This window comes from Gopherus evgoodei, chromosome 10 (genome assembly GCF_007399415.2).
Source record: "Gopherus evgoodei ecotype Sinaloan lineage chromosome 10, rGopEvg1_v1.p, whole genome shotgun sequence".
In the NCBI taxonomy this organism is placed as follows: Eukaryota; Metazoa; Chordata; order Testudines; family Testudinidae; genus Gopherus; species Gopherus evgoodei.
Genome location: NC_044331.1, coordinates 52,531,468 through 52,547,172, shown reverse-complemented (window position 1 = coordinate 52,547,172; position 15,705 = coordinate 52,531,468). Strand labels below are relative to the sequence as shown.

General features: G+C 43.0%; 1 protein-coding gene across 6 annotated transcripts in view; it reads right to left on the bottom strand.

Moving 5' to 3' along the window:
* Nucleotides 1–15,705, bottom strand: part of ADCY9 (adenylate cyclase 9) — a 177,474-nt gene that overhangs the window by 47,196 nt on the left and 114,573 nt on the right. For all 6 annotated transcript variants that reach the window (XM_030579182.1, XM_030579179.1, XM_030579180.1 and 3 more), the window contains 2 exons: nucleotides 6,854–6,956; nucleotides 98–306 (listed from right to left, as the gene is read on the bottom strand). In XM_030579182.1, the coding sequence (XP_030435042.1) occupies nucleotides 98–306; nucleotides 6,854–6,956 (312 nt within the window). The remainder of the gene's footprint in view (nucleotides 1–97; nucleotides 307–6,853; nucleotides 6,957–15,705) is intronic.

Here is a 15,705-nt window from a genome sequence, read left to right as displayed (position 1 = left end):
AGTTGTTTTAAAACAAAAGTTTTCAAGCCAGCCACCATTTCAGTTCTTGGGGATTGCGACCCCAGACATTTCCTATACTCTGATTCGCTTTATTTACCTAATTGAGACGATAAGAGACAGCACCTCTAGCAGGATGGCAATGATGAACACCACTACTGCTGCAGGTGGGGGAGGGGATAGGGCCATCCCATGTTTCAGGAAACAGGTGATCGAGAGTATGAGGAAGACTGTTGTGGACAGGAACACATCCAGGAGTGAACTGAAGGTAGCACTGGCAAACGTCTTCACAGGAGCATTCTTTATAACCTGTTTTGCAACATGGGGGGTGAGAGGAAGTGGAAGAGAACATGAATAAGTTTTTCTATGCTGATTACATTGTACTACACACCAGAAACATAGACTTTAGACTCATAGACTTTAGGGTCAGAAGGGACCAATATGATCATCTAGTCTGACCTCCTGCACAAAGCAGGCCACATATCTGAAAACAAAGAGAAAGAATACATAGCACTTTGCCAGCTCAGCACTTCAACATAAATACTGAATGACTACTGTGAAATGAGTTGGTAGTCTCAGTCCAGTTCCTGGTGGATGAGTCCACATCACAAAAAACATCATCAAAATTTGCACCCTTGTTCAGTCATATTTTTAAAGGGCTCAAAGAATGTTTTCAGAATGCTAATAATATAGAAAGATTACTGCGATGCTCTGTACCTTGGGAGAACACCCAGCACCCTCATGTTCATCCTTGTAAAATGATTATGTGGTATCCAACGCAAAGTTTATCATGTTAGGTGTCTTCAGAAGGCTCATGATGTACTGAGCACTGTTGTTATAGTAATGTTATAGGTTATAGTTTCATGTATGTAGTTATGAGACTGAAAATATATTCTCATGGCTTAAAATTAGCCCAGGCAAAAACTCTCCAAGCACAGAGAGGCAGTTCACACCTCATCGGGGCAAATATGGGACAAACCCAGCCCAGGCTCACAGGAACAATGGACGCTGGCCTAGGCAGCAACAAAATAATCTGTTAGACTCTCGAGTGAGTCACTCCCCCTTCCTTTGCTCAGTTTGGAACTGCGATGAGATAATGATCACCAGACTCTGAAAGGGGTGGGGGGGAGAGCCTGGCTGAAAGACAACCAACCAGCCAGTAATGAGAAGCACCTAAGGTTGTAAGGGCACTGAAAGTGTTAAAATCAGCTTGGAATGCATGTTGCTTTTATTTAATTTGACCAAATCTCATTAGTTATGCTTTGACTTATAATTACTTAAAATCTATCTTTATAGTTAATAAATCTGTTTGTTTATTCTACCTGAAGCAGTGTGTTTGGCTTCAAGTGTGTCAGAGGCTCCTCTTGGGATAACAAGCCTGGTACATATCAATTTCTTTGTTAAATTGACAAACTCATATAAGCTTGTAGCATCCCATGGGCATAACTGGATACTGCAAGATGGAGGTTCCTAGGGTTGTGTCTGGAACCACAGATATTGGCTAGTGTCATTCGGCTGCACAATCCAAGGAGCAGGTTACATGCCAGAGGCTATGCGTGAACAGCCCAGGAGTGGGGGTTCTCACAGCAGAGCAAGTTAAGGCTGGCTCCCAGAGTCAAGGATTAGAGTGACCTAGCAGATCACTGGTCCGGATAACACCAGAGGGGAACGTCACAATTACACAAAAAGCATGTAAAAACTAGGTAAAAACATTCTCAAGAACACAAGAGGGGATAAAAAGATAGAAAATCACTTACTGCTATGCAGAATCTAATTCTCAACCCATAGAGCACATTGTCCCCTCTAAATCTATCACTTGGAGAGTGCAGATGGAGCAAGGGTATCAAACCCAGGACCCAAGGGGCTGTATCCAGCCCGCTTGACGTATTTATTTGACCTCCCTGGCATATTCAGATTCTGTAGATTCTTTCATTAAAAAGAAAAAAAAAACCAACACTTCTGGCTCTCATGGTTACAGAGAAAACCTTTTCAATGAAAGTCTACTTGCAGTTTGAAATAATTATTAAAAGGTGTAAACTCCCCCATCTTTCCTTTTATCATCCTTAAAGCTAGAAACTAGCATTCAGGTGCACTCTTGAGGTAAACAGCAAACTGAGCAGAGTTTTATAGTTCTCGTCTCCATTAAAGTCAGTTTAGATTCTGGTTCACAAGAAACAGCGCCCATAGCAAATATCTTACTGCTGGAAACAGAAAAAGAAGGAATAAATTGTTGGCTGTATCCAGATGTGCACTGACTCACAAACATGCAAGGCTCATTTTTCTTTATCAATGTACTAGTTCATAATGGTGCAAAATCCTCAAACACTTATTCAATCTGTACAGGACTAAGGTGCCACAAAGACTGAGAATGAAATGTTTGCCTGCCATATTTGGTAGTTTTGTCATCCTTTACGATTACCTGTGTGTAAGGAAAGCCAGGGTACTTCTAAGGGAAAAGTTTCTGATGCTCATGCACATGGCACACACGCACCTAATGTGGAATGGATGTGAACAAGCACTCAAAGAAGAATAGTAGTATCTGGTATGAGGGGAAGCTCACAAAGCAGATAAAGTACTTGACTCCTTTTGGAATTCTTTGAGTCTTAGGAAGTGTCTCTATAAGATCCACAGTATAGATCTTGGCAGTGGACTTGGATAATACTGTGCATTTCCTGTTGTGCTTCCCCTAAAGGTACATACTGCTCTCAAATTCTGTGAAGTGATATATATGCTGGAACTCCCTTATCAATACCTACAGCTTAATATTTTTAGACATATGGTGTAATGAACAAAACAGTTATAGAGGGAAATACACAAAGCTCCACAAAACCTTTGCAAATACTTGTTCATTTAACAAATTTGAGGAATATTGGCTAAATATTAAAGTAGATATTTAAATAATTTATTAATATCTTCAAATTAAATTAAACATTCTAGAGGTGACTGAGTCTAGATTTGAGAGACTGGATTATTGATCTCAGAGTCAGAGACAGGGAAAGGAGCATGAGCAGTAGATTAAACTCCATAACAGAACAGGTAAAAATAAGCTTTCAGTGAGGGGAAGTCCTTTACGGAAAGTGATCACAGAGCAACCTAAGCGTACAGCTGAAACAAGGGATTAAGATGAATTCATTGGCTATGGTATCATTGGCAGTAGCTTTCACTGATCGCTGACTGCAAGCCAATCAAACAAATGTCATATACCCACCACGAAGGTCATTTTGTACCCCAACATTTTTTTTTAAAAATGGCTGTACACTTGGAGTTCTACCTCCATCCTGGTTTCAAAGACACAAAGTAAAGATAATCAAGCAGCTCAGAAAAAAACTTGTGAAAGCAGTCTATGCTGCCCATTTTCATTTATGAAAAATACTGTGCATAATATAAATTTTGAAAATTTCAGCGAAGGAGAATAGAAATAGTTTGTTTCAGATAAATAATCACATACATATCCTACACTGCACCGTATTTGTAACCATAATTCTGGTCAATTCTCAGCAATTTACATTCTAAAATAGCTAATGATATTTCATTTCACACTATTCCAATATAGCAATAAGCTGCAAATTTCTACTTTAGTAAATTATTTGGTGCATGCTTTCAGTATGCTATAATTTCAGAAAAAGACAGGTTGGGAAGGGAAATAATGTTTAATTCAAAAGGAGCCCTAGTGATCCCAAAATACATAAATACTACTAATTTTAGAGAAGGAAGTTCTTTACTTCCCCCCGCCTCATATTTATTTCTCCTTCCTTTTTCATTTTTCCTTACAGTTCACTACATGTCAAATGTCTCAGATTGGAGGAGAGAACAATAACTGAAAATTTATTACCTGATGATTTCCTTTCTGGGACAGACTTCTCCTCCAATCCACCCCAACCCAAAGAGGTTTTTCAGGTATTTCTAGAATGGCCTCTTTATAGATCAGTGTAGTTATATAAGGCATCACTAGTAAGAGTTTTCTTGTATCTAGTAAGACATAAGTGTTCCAACACAGCTCTGGAAGATTGTGTCCAAGCCCAGGAACCCAGTGGACAAGTATAAATTATTTCTGTTATTGCCAGAAAAGCAGCGCAGTAGAACTGGCAGAGGACAGCACCAGAAATGAAATAATCAAGATACAAAATTTTCCATTTTATTTTAGTCTTCCTCCTGTAGAACCAGGAGTCTTAGTTACCCTGAGCCCAAATGTACAAACCCCAGAGGCAAAAAAAAAAGCTAAAACACTTTTAAATATGACCTAAAATAGCTATAAATATAGTTTTGTATAGCACCCATCACTGTAGTATCAAAGCACTTTTCTATATCTAAATATGTCATGACTTAAAAGTAACTGGGATCTTATTTGGCTGGAAGGAAGAGCTACATGTCCCACTGGAAATCTGAGCTTCTCACTTTACCAATAGGCTACAGACCTCATTATATCTATATGGGCATTGGATATCAGTCATTAAACCTTTCATTTACTAAAGACTCAGCACTGCCTATTCCAAGAGTATTGTAATTGAGGGGAATTAAATATTTTGAAAATACTTTTTCTGCAACCTGTGAGGAATATAAAGTATGTATGAAGCGGTGAAGTTGGTAACAGTATTATCTGTACTCATTTACAATATCTGCATAATCCACATGTTGTTTTGACATTTGAGTAATGCACCCATTTTAAAAATCACACTAATAAAACCCTTAGCCCCATAACACACTATCACACACTATTTATCGAGAGTTCTTATATGCCCGCATCTGTTTAGCAATCTGAAGGCCTCACAAAATTATGATAAACACATGAAGATGTAGCTACTGCTCTTTCCTCTTTTCCTTCCATTTGGAAAGCACTGAGTGCAGTGTACTATATATGGTATGTGTAACTATTATTACATATGTACACACACATAGATACATTATGTTATTAACATCCAGTACTTTATAATGGTATATAAACAGCAGCAAATATTTACTACCAGTTAAATTTCGTAGGCTTGATTTTTTCATTGTTTCACTCAATTTATTGACAAAAGGAGATGCAATACTAGCATGCTGAGAAATAACAGCTCACATCTATTATTTAAGTATCCATACCAGCTGAAATTAAATATAAATTCTTTCCGTAGTATCATGACACAGTCTTTACTCAAAGATAGAGTGAGAGTTTCAGAATGCACTAAAACCACATTTATGCTTAATTGTATGATAAGGTAAACTAGAGATGTCTGAGGGCTTGTTTTTATTACTGCACTAAATTGGCCCTGCTGCATTGATGCAGTGGCGCCGATTTAGTGTGTCTGGTGAAGACGCATTAAAACAATGGGAGAAAGCTCTCTTGTTGAGGTGGAGTAATTACATTGACAAGAGAAGGAAGCTATGTCAGTGGGAGAGTGTCTCCCGTCGACATAGCATGGTGTAGATGCCTCTTTAAGTCAATGTAAGTTACGTTGCTCAGGGGGGTGGTTTTTTCACACCCCATGAGCAACGTAACTTACATAGACTTAGGCAGTAGTGTAGACAAGCCCTTATTTATCGAGACTGAAATTACAGGAGGATAGGGACTGTGGCCAAGGACAGTGAAATCATATGGTACAAGAATTAAGGAAGGAATGTCCCCATAGAATTTATTTCTTACCAGTGGTAGAGGGAAGGCTGGGCAGGGGGGAACTCAACCCTCTCCCCCAATATTAATCATTTAGCTCTGACATCTTAAGTTTATATTTACCAGTAGAGAATCTCTTGCTACCAGCAAATGTCAAGGAAACAAGAATACCTGCTATGTCTGAAAGTGGGACGCAATGTAATAAAAAGACAAAAAAATCAGGACACTGATATTTGGTAGTGCAGAATTCTTAAAGAAATGAACTTCACATCATTTTAAGTAAAGTATTCTGTACTTCCAATTTCATACTGCAGTACTTTTATGTAATTTACAATACTGAGATGAAAGCATGTTTGGGTGAGGACGGTATAAACTTGGGACTGCAATAAGTATTAGAGAGCCAAGATCCAATTTTGTGAGTTTTCGTTTTGTAAGTTAAGATATTTGAAATGGCAGTAAGGAGCATTTGCCTTCCACTATTACCTGATTACAGAATTTTGCCTGGCGAAAGCTAAATCTAAATACGAAAATGAAGGTACAGTAGAACTTCAGAGTTACGAACACCTTGGGAATGGAGGTTATTGGTAACTCTGAAATGTTTTTAACTGAACAAAACGTTATGGTTTTCTTTCAAAAGTTCACAATTGAACATATATTTAATACAGCTTTGAAACTTTACTATGCAGAAGAAAAATGCTGCTTTCTCTTTATTTTTTTAGTTGTTTATGTTTAACATGGTATGGTACTCTGTGTGTGTGTGTGTGTGTGTGTGTGTGTGTGTGTGTGTGTGTGTGTGTGTGTGTGTGTGTGTGTGTGTGTGTGTGTGTGTGTGTGTGTGAGAGAGAGAGAGAGAGAGAGAGAGAGAGAGAGAGAGAGAGAGAGAGACTCTGCTGCTGCCTGATTGTGTATTTCTGGTTCCAAATGAGGTGTGTGGTTGACTGGTCAGTTTGTAACTCTGGTGCTCATAACTCTGAGGTTCTACTGTACAGTATAGAGTCAACAGCTAAAATTTATTCTGGTCCATTTTTACTGGTGAATGAAAATAGAATGCCAGAAATAATCTAATGTTCAAATCCTGGAAGCTGATCATGACAGTTTACTAAGGTGGTCATTTCTCACTAGTTCTAAATATTAAGTCATATTTGACACACTATGATCTCAGTCATCAACTGCAATAAAATTTGCAAAAGCAGTGAGATAATTATTTTGGCTCCTACAACCTGTACAAAAAGACTGCTGACAGCCAACCCGATTCAGGGGAAAACTCACCTCTTCCTGATAGCTCGTCCTGTAAGCCATCTCCAAGTCTCCATCCAGGAAGTTCAGGCTCAACTTGTTAATAGGTGGTTTAAAGAAATAGTCTTTCATAAGGCTAAATAAAAAAGAGAGACAATGTGAACAGTTTTAAAAGGAGTTTATTTAGCTGTAATTCTTTTTCAAAGATACCATTTCACAGGTTCCTCACTCCTGGGTCTCTGCTTCCAGTGTGAAACTGGTGGTCTTAACAATTTTGATCTTTTGAAGTACTGGTAGCTTCTCATTGTTCATCAGAAGCTGCAGTACCTACAGTGGGGTTGGACAAACTTTTTAGTCCAAGGGTCACATCTGGAAATAGAAATTGTATGGCGGGCCATGAATGCTCACAAAATTGGAGATGGGATGCAGGAGGGGGGTGAGGCTCTGGCTGGGGGTGCAGACTCTGGGGTGGGGCTGGGGATGAGGGGTTTGGTGTGCAGGAAGGTGCTCTGGGCTGGAATCGAGGGGTTTGGAGGGCTGGAGGGGGATCATGGCTGGGGTAGGAGGTTGGGGCATGGGGGGAGGCTCAGGGGTGCAGGCTCCAGGGCAGCGCTTACCTCAAGTAGTTCCCAGAAACAGTGGCACGTCCCTTCTCCAGCTCTTATGCAGAGGCGTGGCCAGGAAGCTCTGTGCGCTGCCCCATCCACAGGCACTGCCCCTGCAGCTATCATTGGCTGTGGTTCCCAGCCAATGGGAGCTGTGGGGGGGCACTTGGGGTAACGGCAGTGTGCAGAGCAGAGTGCCCTGGCTGCCCCTATGCATAGGAGCTGGAGGGGGGCCAAGCCGCTACTTCCAGGAGCTGCCTGGAGCAGCCCCCAAACCTGGTCCTCGGCTGACGTGCCGGAGCGGGGCAAGCCTCAGACCCCACTCCCCAGTGGGAGCTCGAGGGCTGGATTAAAATGGCTGGTGGGCCGCATCCGGCCTGCGGACTGTAGTTTGCCCACCCTGTCCTACAGCATCACTCTGCATCCTTAAAGTGAAAGGTGAAAATTGCCAAAAAAACATTTATAAGAAAAGGAAACATTTCATTACAAACAAACAAATACAAACAAACTAGACAGGCTTTTAAATTGTCAGGAAGACATTAAAAGTCTTTCCAAAAAACTTTTGAACCATAGGATAACTGAAGAAATAAATGTCCACAGATCAGCAAATGGTATACATTAATAGCTGCCAGACATTGATACATGCAAGAGACACAGCCTTTTTTTAACTGAAGCATATCAAATATCAGAAATTGATAAAAAGTTGAAAATGTATTAATAAAGTATTTTCCATTTCAGGGAACAGCACTTGCTTGTCACTGCCTTCAGAGACTAATAATAACTCTGCATCTTCCCAGGATCACACAACAACAGCACGTGACAATCCAGACAACCAGGTAAAGGAATCTGAGACAGAGTTGGAAAGCTCAGCCTTGTTTTTGAGACAGGAGATCCAAAAACCTTTGGTAGAAGAGCCAAAGGCGCTGATGAACAAAGAGAATAACATACTAGACCTGATGAGCCTGGCAGCAGATACAAGGAATGGTTGTGCACCCTCTCACCTTTTTCTCCCAGTGCCTGGTGGAGAAGCATACAAGAAGCCTCAATTCTGATTCAGTAGAAAGGTTTTTCTGAGCAAGAGATGGAACATTTTGAGGTTACAATGGATGTAAACAGATTTATGGTAGAACATATTCTCTTGTGTTAACTCTGACATTTGCAACACTTGTCATCTGCAAGTGTTTTCTTTCCCTGGTAGATGTCAGGCAGCTGGATGTGCCTGATGCTGTGACATCATTCACAATTTTTTATGGCAGAGTGTCTGAGAGTATGCTCGTACTCCTTGTTTAGGTAATATTCTGCAGTGATATTGTAATCAGCATCTCTTTTCCCCTCTAATATGAGATAGGAAAGATTTCAGAGAACATGGAGCTCTACTCCCTGGAGCTCCAACTTACTTATATGCAATTATATCCTTCTGTGATTCCATTTGTACACCCTAATTACATTTCTGAGACTTGAAGGGGAGTTCTGTGTTGCTCAAAAGTTTTTCTCCTTCATCAACATAAGTTGGTTCAATAAAAGATATGACCTCACCCACTTTGTCTCTGTAATTACACTGGCTGTTTAGAGTCAATTTTTATTATTATTAAGGTTGCAGTGGCATCCAAAATGTGCTAGGAACTTTTCAAGCACAGAGGATGACAGTGTCCCTGCCTGAAAAACTGTAATACAGTATAGAAAATGAATGACCCATCTCAGGTTGGATACATATGGTACAATCATCGCTAAGTGAAAGTTTCTGAAACACACACTGAAAAACAACTCGGGTTATTTATCAAATCTGATGCCAACTAGATGAAGATGCTGAAGGACCCCATGGAGCTGATCTCCACTTACATTGTTTTCTCTTGAGTTGCCTACTCTGCTGCTGACAAAGAAGTGTTCTGGAAGCCCTAGAAGCACAAATTCAATGGTATAAGATAATAGAAAGGAGAATTTTCTACTGAGATGCAGGATGAGTCAATCCCAGATATCTGGCCAATGACTTTTGTGACAGACCCAGACCAGTGAGGTACATGAGTCTGGTAGAGGGCAAATATACTGGTCACTGGATGAGTAGTTTTCTGTTCCCTGAGTGACCAGAGCAGGGGCTGCACTAGAGTAATCAGGAACCTGCTAGAACCAATAAGGCAGACAGGCTGATTAGAACACCTGCAGCCAATCAAGGCAGGCTAATCAGGGCACCTGGGTTTAAAAAGGAGCTCAGTTCAGTTTGTGGGGGGCATGTGAGGAGCTGGGAGGAAGAGGCACAAGGAGCTGAGAGTGAGACGGTGTGCTGCTGGAGGACTAAGGAGTACAAGCGTTATCAGACACCAGGAGGAAGGTCCTGTGGTGAGGATAAAGAAGGTGTTTGGAGGAGGCCATGAGGAAGTAGCCCAGGGAGTTGCAGCTGTCATGCAGTTGTTACAGGAGGCACTATACACAGCTGCTATCCATAGGGCCCTGGGCTGGAACCCGGAGTAGAGGGTGGGCCCGGGTTCCCACCAAGCCTCCCAACTCCTGATCAGACACAGGAGGAGTTGACCCAGACTGTGGGTTCCACCAGAGGGGAAGATCACTGAGGTGTGCAAATCTGCCAATAAGCGCAGGACCCACCAAAGTAGAGGAGGAACTTTGTCACACTTTGTACCAAAGTGCTTTTAATGTGTCAAGTTTTTAAGGTCAGCTTTCAAATTTCAAAGCACAATCCATGACTGGATCTCCAGAGGAAGACCGGAAGACTTTAACCATGAATAATGGTGATGATTTTACTTCATTATCTCGGCCCTTGCTATGTACTGAAAGCGTTATAAGAGGCACCAAGAAAATGACAAGTTACACTCTGACCAGATCTCCTCCTGCGTGGTTAGAGCTATTTTTATTGATCTGTCCATGAAGACCTGGGCATCCTTGCAGAGGCTAGCAGGGGTTTCAGACACTCCTCTGGCATTCTGATTTGTCAGGGTGACTGACATCTTGGCAAAGTACACTTCAGTCAAATGGCCAATGTATGAATTGTATGAGCTTTTTTGGGTGGTTGGACTTTCTTCCTCCATGAAATCTTAACAACAGAATAAGACAGAGAATGTAACTTCACTTCAAGAAACAAAGTGTCAAAAAAGCCAGAATGGAGAACAGGCCTCAAAGGGCCAAAGACAAGGGTCCAGTGGAATGAGGCACCAAGTCCAGTTGACTCTAAATAGTCAGGAAACAGACTGAGCATCTACAGGGCCTTTGAGAATGTGTCTGCTACAGTGCCCTAGCTGCTGCCTGCATGCCTCTGATTTCTATTAATCAAATAGTGTTAGGAAAATGGAGATTGAAAGAAATCACCTTTGTAGTTAAAAGAGGAATCCGGTCAAAGAAACAACACTAAAAGGATGAAGCGGTATGAACAAAGGAGCATATTAGGGTGCTACTCTGCAGACCACAGCTAGAAGAGACCTTAGAATGCACTGAAGTGCACCACAGATACTGTCATGGCTGGGATATGAGGAACAGTTACCAGTATTTCAGAGGATTAACATTTTTAAGAGCTCTCAGGGCTGATTCCCCACTCTGGCACTTCGAGTGCAAAAAGTGAGGACCTGCAAGGACTCTAAAAATTAATACTGGCCACTCCAGGCTTGTATTAAACTCTCAAGGTTACAGCTTTTCTCTGACCTTGGCTGGGCAGATGCTGCCACAACCCAAATGCAAAACCCCTTGGAATCCAGGAAGGCTCACTTGGGAATTCCTTCCTGTGGGGTACCCTCAAACCCTTTCACTCCCCGCCCCCTCCAGGGAAGAGCTGAGAAAGGAAAACAAAGAAATCAGCTGTTGCAACCATCTAATTAAAAAACGTGCACAAACCTCTTAAGACACAAAAAATCCAATCCTGTTCTTAAAAAAGGTAAATTTTATTAAAAACAAAAAGAAAGATAATACATCTGGATCTTAGGCTTTTACTAGATTTGAAAATCCTACTTACAAAAATTAAACATCAAGAATAACCTTATTGAGGTCCATCTTAAGGTTACAAGCAAAACAAAAGCATTTGGGGTTAGCACAGAGGAATCCATAAGCCTTACACAATAAAAGAAATAAACATAGTCGCATCTTTCTAGGCATTTCTCATCTACTTACATATCTGGGTTTCCAAATAAGCAATTTCTAGGTCTGATTCTGATGATTTTTATACCTGGCATTCAGCTTCTCACAGCATAACTGTTGCCCTATTTCCTGCTCCACCCTTCCCCGGAGAACAACAACAGACACAAAGGGCAAGTTTTTCCCCAATTTTAAAAAGTTTTAGCCTTCCCATTGGCTCTTTTGGTCAGGTGCTCACTCCCTTCCTTTACCTGTGGACTTTTTAGAGAACAGCTACTAACAGGGATTTTATAGCTAACTGGCTGGCTAGATGTCCATAAAAGGGAGCTACTCTCTCCTCCTCCCTTCATTTATTACATGAGCTGAGAGAGTTCTCGCTGACCTCACACTGGAAGCAGAAATCTCTCTCAAGAACATGAATCTTTAAAGAAATAAGCTTAAGCATTTCATACTTTACTGTCTTGTTTATTCAGTTTTACTTTAACAACCTCAGTATTGCACATAAGACTACAAATAAACATGGAAGAGCCCCATTTCTGTAACTGTATTAGTAAAGCTAGACCTAAAACTCAAAGTAATAGTACATTGTTCACCAAATATACAACACTGTTCTTGGTAAAGCTTAATATAAAACAATGCAACATTTACTGTAAAAATGCAGAACCGCCACTTGCTTCAACTGTCGCATAGTAATTGTGCTTTAGTAAAAATGCACAGGATACAGTAATCTGTGCCAAGTGACACCATACAGCTGTTACATGAACAAAATATACAGAAGATGGCCCTGCAACAGTCAACTTGCATACTGAAACTGTTTATAGCACAGAGGTCTCAAATGCACTAACGAGTTAGAATTGGCATTGCTGTGACAGAGTGAAGACCGCAATTATACCACAAGGACAGGGTTCTTATAACCTTATCCCAGATACTCCAAAAATCTTTCAGCAGTTCATTGCTGCTGAGTTCACATTAACATTTAATCAAAGCACAGTTCTGATGCTATTATCTCAAATGCAGAGTGTCTGTAAGCTGACAAACCAAAATACATCTCGATTCTTTTGTTATATGAGAACTCACATTCATGATTCCCTGTTCAGACACAGAGGAGATTCCTGCTCATGTAACAGTTTTATGGAGACTAACGATATCCCTTTCACACACTGGGGGGGTCTGTGGTGGCTTCTTGATAAATTCTTATCAGTACATACAATTTTACGTAAAGATATATTAAAATGGATGAACTTTTCAACTGGGTGAGCCAGTTTGTATAGGGCTATCTAATCAGTGAAATTATTTTTAGTTACCATTATGTGAACTGAAAAGGGATTTCTCCTTTGTGATGGTAATATTTAATTACGGGAAAAATCCTAATCTCTGAATGTGATGTCAAATCAGCATTTCCCTCTTGCTCTTACTCAGAGAGAAAGAACTATCCATTTTGTAAAAGGAGGAAGAAAGCTCAAGGAATATCTGAGCCTGTGCTGAGTATCTTCAGCTACAGACAGACAGTATAATTCTGCAACTTCAAGTTCTACTGTTGTGTTGCGTTGTTTGTTAAAACACACCTCACATCCTGCTAAACTGTCTTCCGTAAGCAATTGGTCTCACACACTAATCCCTCATCTGTGAATAGCTGAAAAAAGGTAAATATTGATCACTCAACTGCTTGAGAGAGAACCACAAAAAAGAGAAACAGAGTTAGGTAGAAAAAATGATTACCTACCTTTTCGTAACAGTTGTTCCATTCCACATTAGGTGTGTGTGCGCCGCGTGCACAAACATCGGAAACTTTTCCTTTAGCGGTACCCGTCAGGTCAGCAGGGCCCCCGCCTGAGTGGCACCACTGTGCCATGCATATATACCCCCACTGGCCTGACCCCCTCCAGTTCCTTCTTGCCGGCGACTCTGACAGAGGGGTAGGACGATGTGTGGTAGAACGGATGTGAACAACACATCTCGAAGAAAAATAGTTACGAAAAGGTAGATAACCGTTTTTCCTTCTTCGAGTGCTTGTTCAAGTCCATTCTACGTTAGCTGAATCACAAGCTTACCTTTAGAGGAGGGTAGGAGTCATGGAACAATTGATCAGAGGACCACCCCGCCAACTGCTGCGTCCTCTCGGGCCTGCTGGTTGACCGTGTAGTGGGTCGTAAAGGTATGCACCGATGACCAGGTGGCTGCAGATCTCCTGGATCGGGACATGTGCCAGGAAAGTCGCTGAAGCTGCTTGCACCCTGGTCAAGTGGGCCGAGACCATCAGGGCGGGAACACCTGCAAGGTCATAACACGCCCAAATGCAGTCTGTAATCCAGGAGGAGATTTGCTGCGCCGACACCGGGAGGCCTCTCATCCTTTCTGCCATGGCCACCAATAGCTGCGTGGATTTACAAAAAGGCTTGGTGCACTCCACATAGAACGCCAATGCTCAATGGACATCCAGAGTGTGCAGGCTGCGGTGACTTGAGTCCACATGGGGTTTGGGAAAAAACACCAGCAGACAAATGTCCTGGCCTAGATGGAATTGTGAGACCACCTTTGGGAGGAACTTGCGGTGTGGGCGGAGCTGCACCTTGTCTTTATGAAATATCATATATGGTGGCTCCGAGGTGAGGTGATGGCCACCAGGAATGCCAACTTCCAGGAAAGGTGGAGGAGGGAGCAGGTAGCAAGGGGCTCGAATGGGGGCCCCATGAGTTTAGAAAGGACTAGGTTGAGATTCCATGGAGAGACTGGAGGGCATGAGTAAGGGAACACCCTCTCCAGCCCCTTAAGGAACTGCCAAATGACTGGGCGGGAAAACACCGAGCCCCCTGAAAACCCCGGGTGGAAGGTGGAGATGGCCGCCAGATGCACCCTGATTGAAGACGGGGCCAGCCACTGCTGCTTGAGGTGCAGTAGGTACTCTAGAATGGTAGGCATCGGAGCCTGGCGTGGCTGAACCTGTTGAGGCCCACACCAGCACGAGAACCTCTTCCACTTGGCCAGGTAAGTCGCCCTGGTAGAGGGCTTCCTACTACCAAATAGAACCTGCTGCACAGAGAGGGAGCACTGGCTCTCCAAAGCATTCAGCCACAGAGCTTCCACACCATTAGATGCAGTGATTGCACGTTGGGGTGGAGGAGCTGCCCTCCATCCTGCGTGATGAGGTCCTGGTGTAGGGGCAGGATTACTGGGGCTTCCACTGACAGCTCCAGGAGCGTGTTGAACCAATGCTGGCGGGGCCAGGTCGGGGCTATGAGGATGACCGCTGCCCCATCCCTGCGCACCTTGAGCAAGACCTTGTGCACCAGAGGAAGCGGGGGGAAGGCGTATTTCAATTCCCCTCCCCACGGGATCGCGAACACGTCTGCTACTGAGCCCGGGCCATGGCCCTGGAACAAGCAGAACTGCGAGCACTGGGCATTGCCCCTGGTGGCAGACTGGTCTACCCTGGGAAATCCCCACTTGCAGAAGAGCGAATACATGACATCCGCTCTGAGCGTCCACTTGTGCATGTGGTATGACCTGCTGAGGTGGTCCACCAGTTTGTTCTGCACCCCAGGGAGATGTGACACCTTGAGATGAATGGCATGGGCTATGAAAAAGTCCCAGAGGAGGAGAGCCTCATGGCAGAGTGGCAAGGAACGGTCTCTGCCCTGCTTGTTTATGTAAAACATGGCAGTCGTGTTGTTTATCAGAACTGTCATGCTGTGACCACTCAGTGGCGAGAAAGGTCTGGCAGACTAAACGAATCGCCCTGAGCTCCTTCACATTGATATGTAGCGACCGTTTCGCTCCCGACCACAAGCCCCAAGTCTTGAGGTCCCCCAGGTGAGCACCCCATCTGAGGTCTGACACGTCCGTCACAAGCTTCATGTCCAGCTGTTGTGCAGCAAAGGGGATGCCTTCGCAAAACACGGTCTGGGACAGCCACCACCGCTGGGAGTCTAATATGTCCCCTGGGGCAGTCACTACCAAGTCCAGGGGGTCTCTGCCTGGGTGGTAAACACAGGTGAGCCAAGCCTGCAGCGTTCTGAGTTTCAGTCTGGCATGCCTGACCACATGCGTGCATGCTGCCATGTGGCCCAGCAGCCTCAGGCACCATCTGGTCGTTTTAGTGGGAAACTGGCACAGGGAGTTCACTGCTTGCTGGATGGCCAGGAGTCATGATACTGGGAGGCTCGTCTTTGCCTATACCGCATCTAGGACCGCCACTATGAATTCCACTCT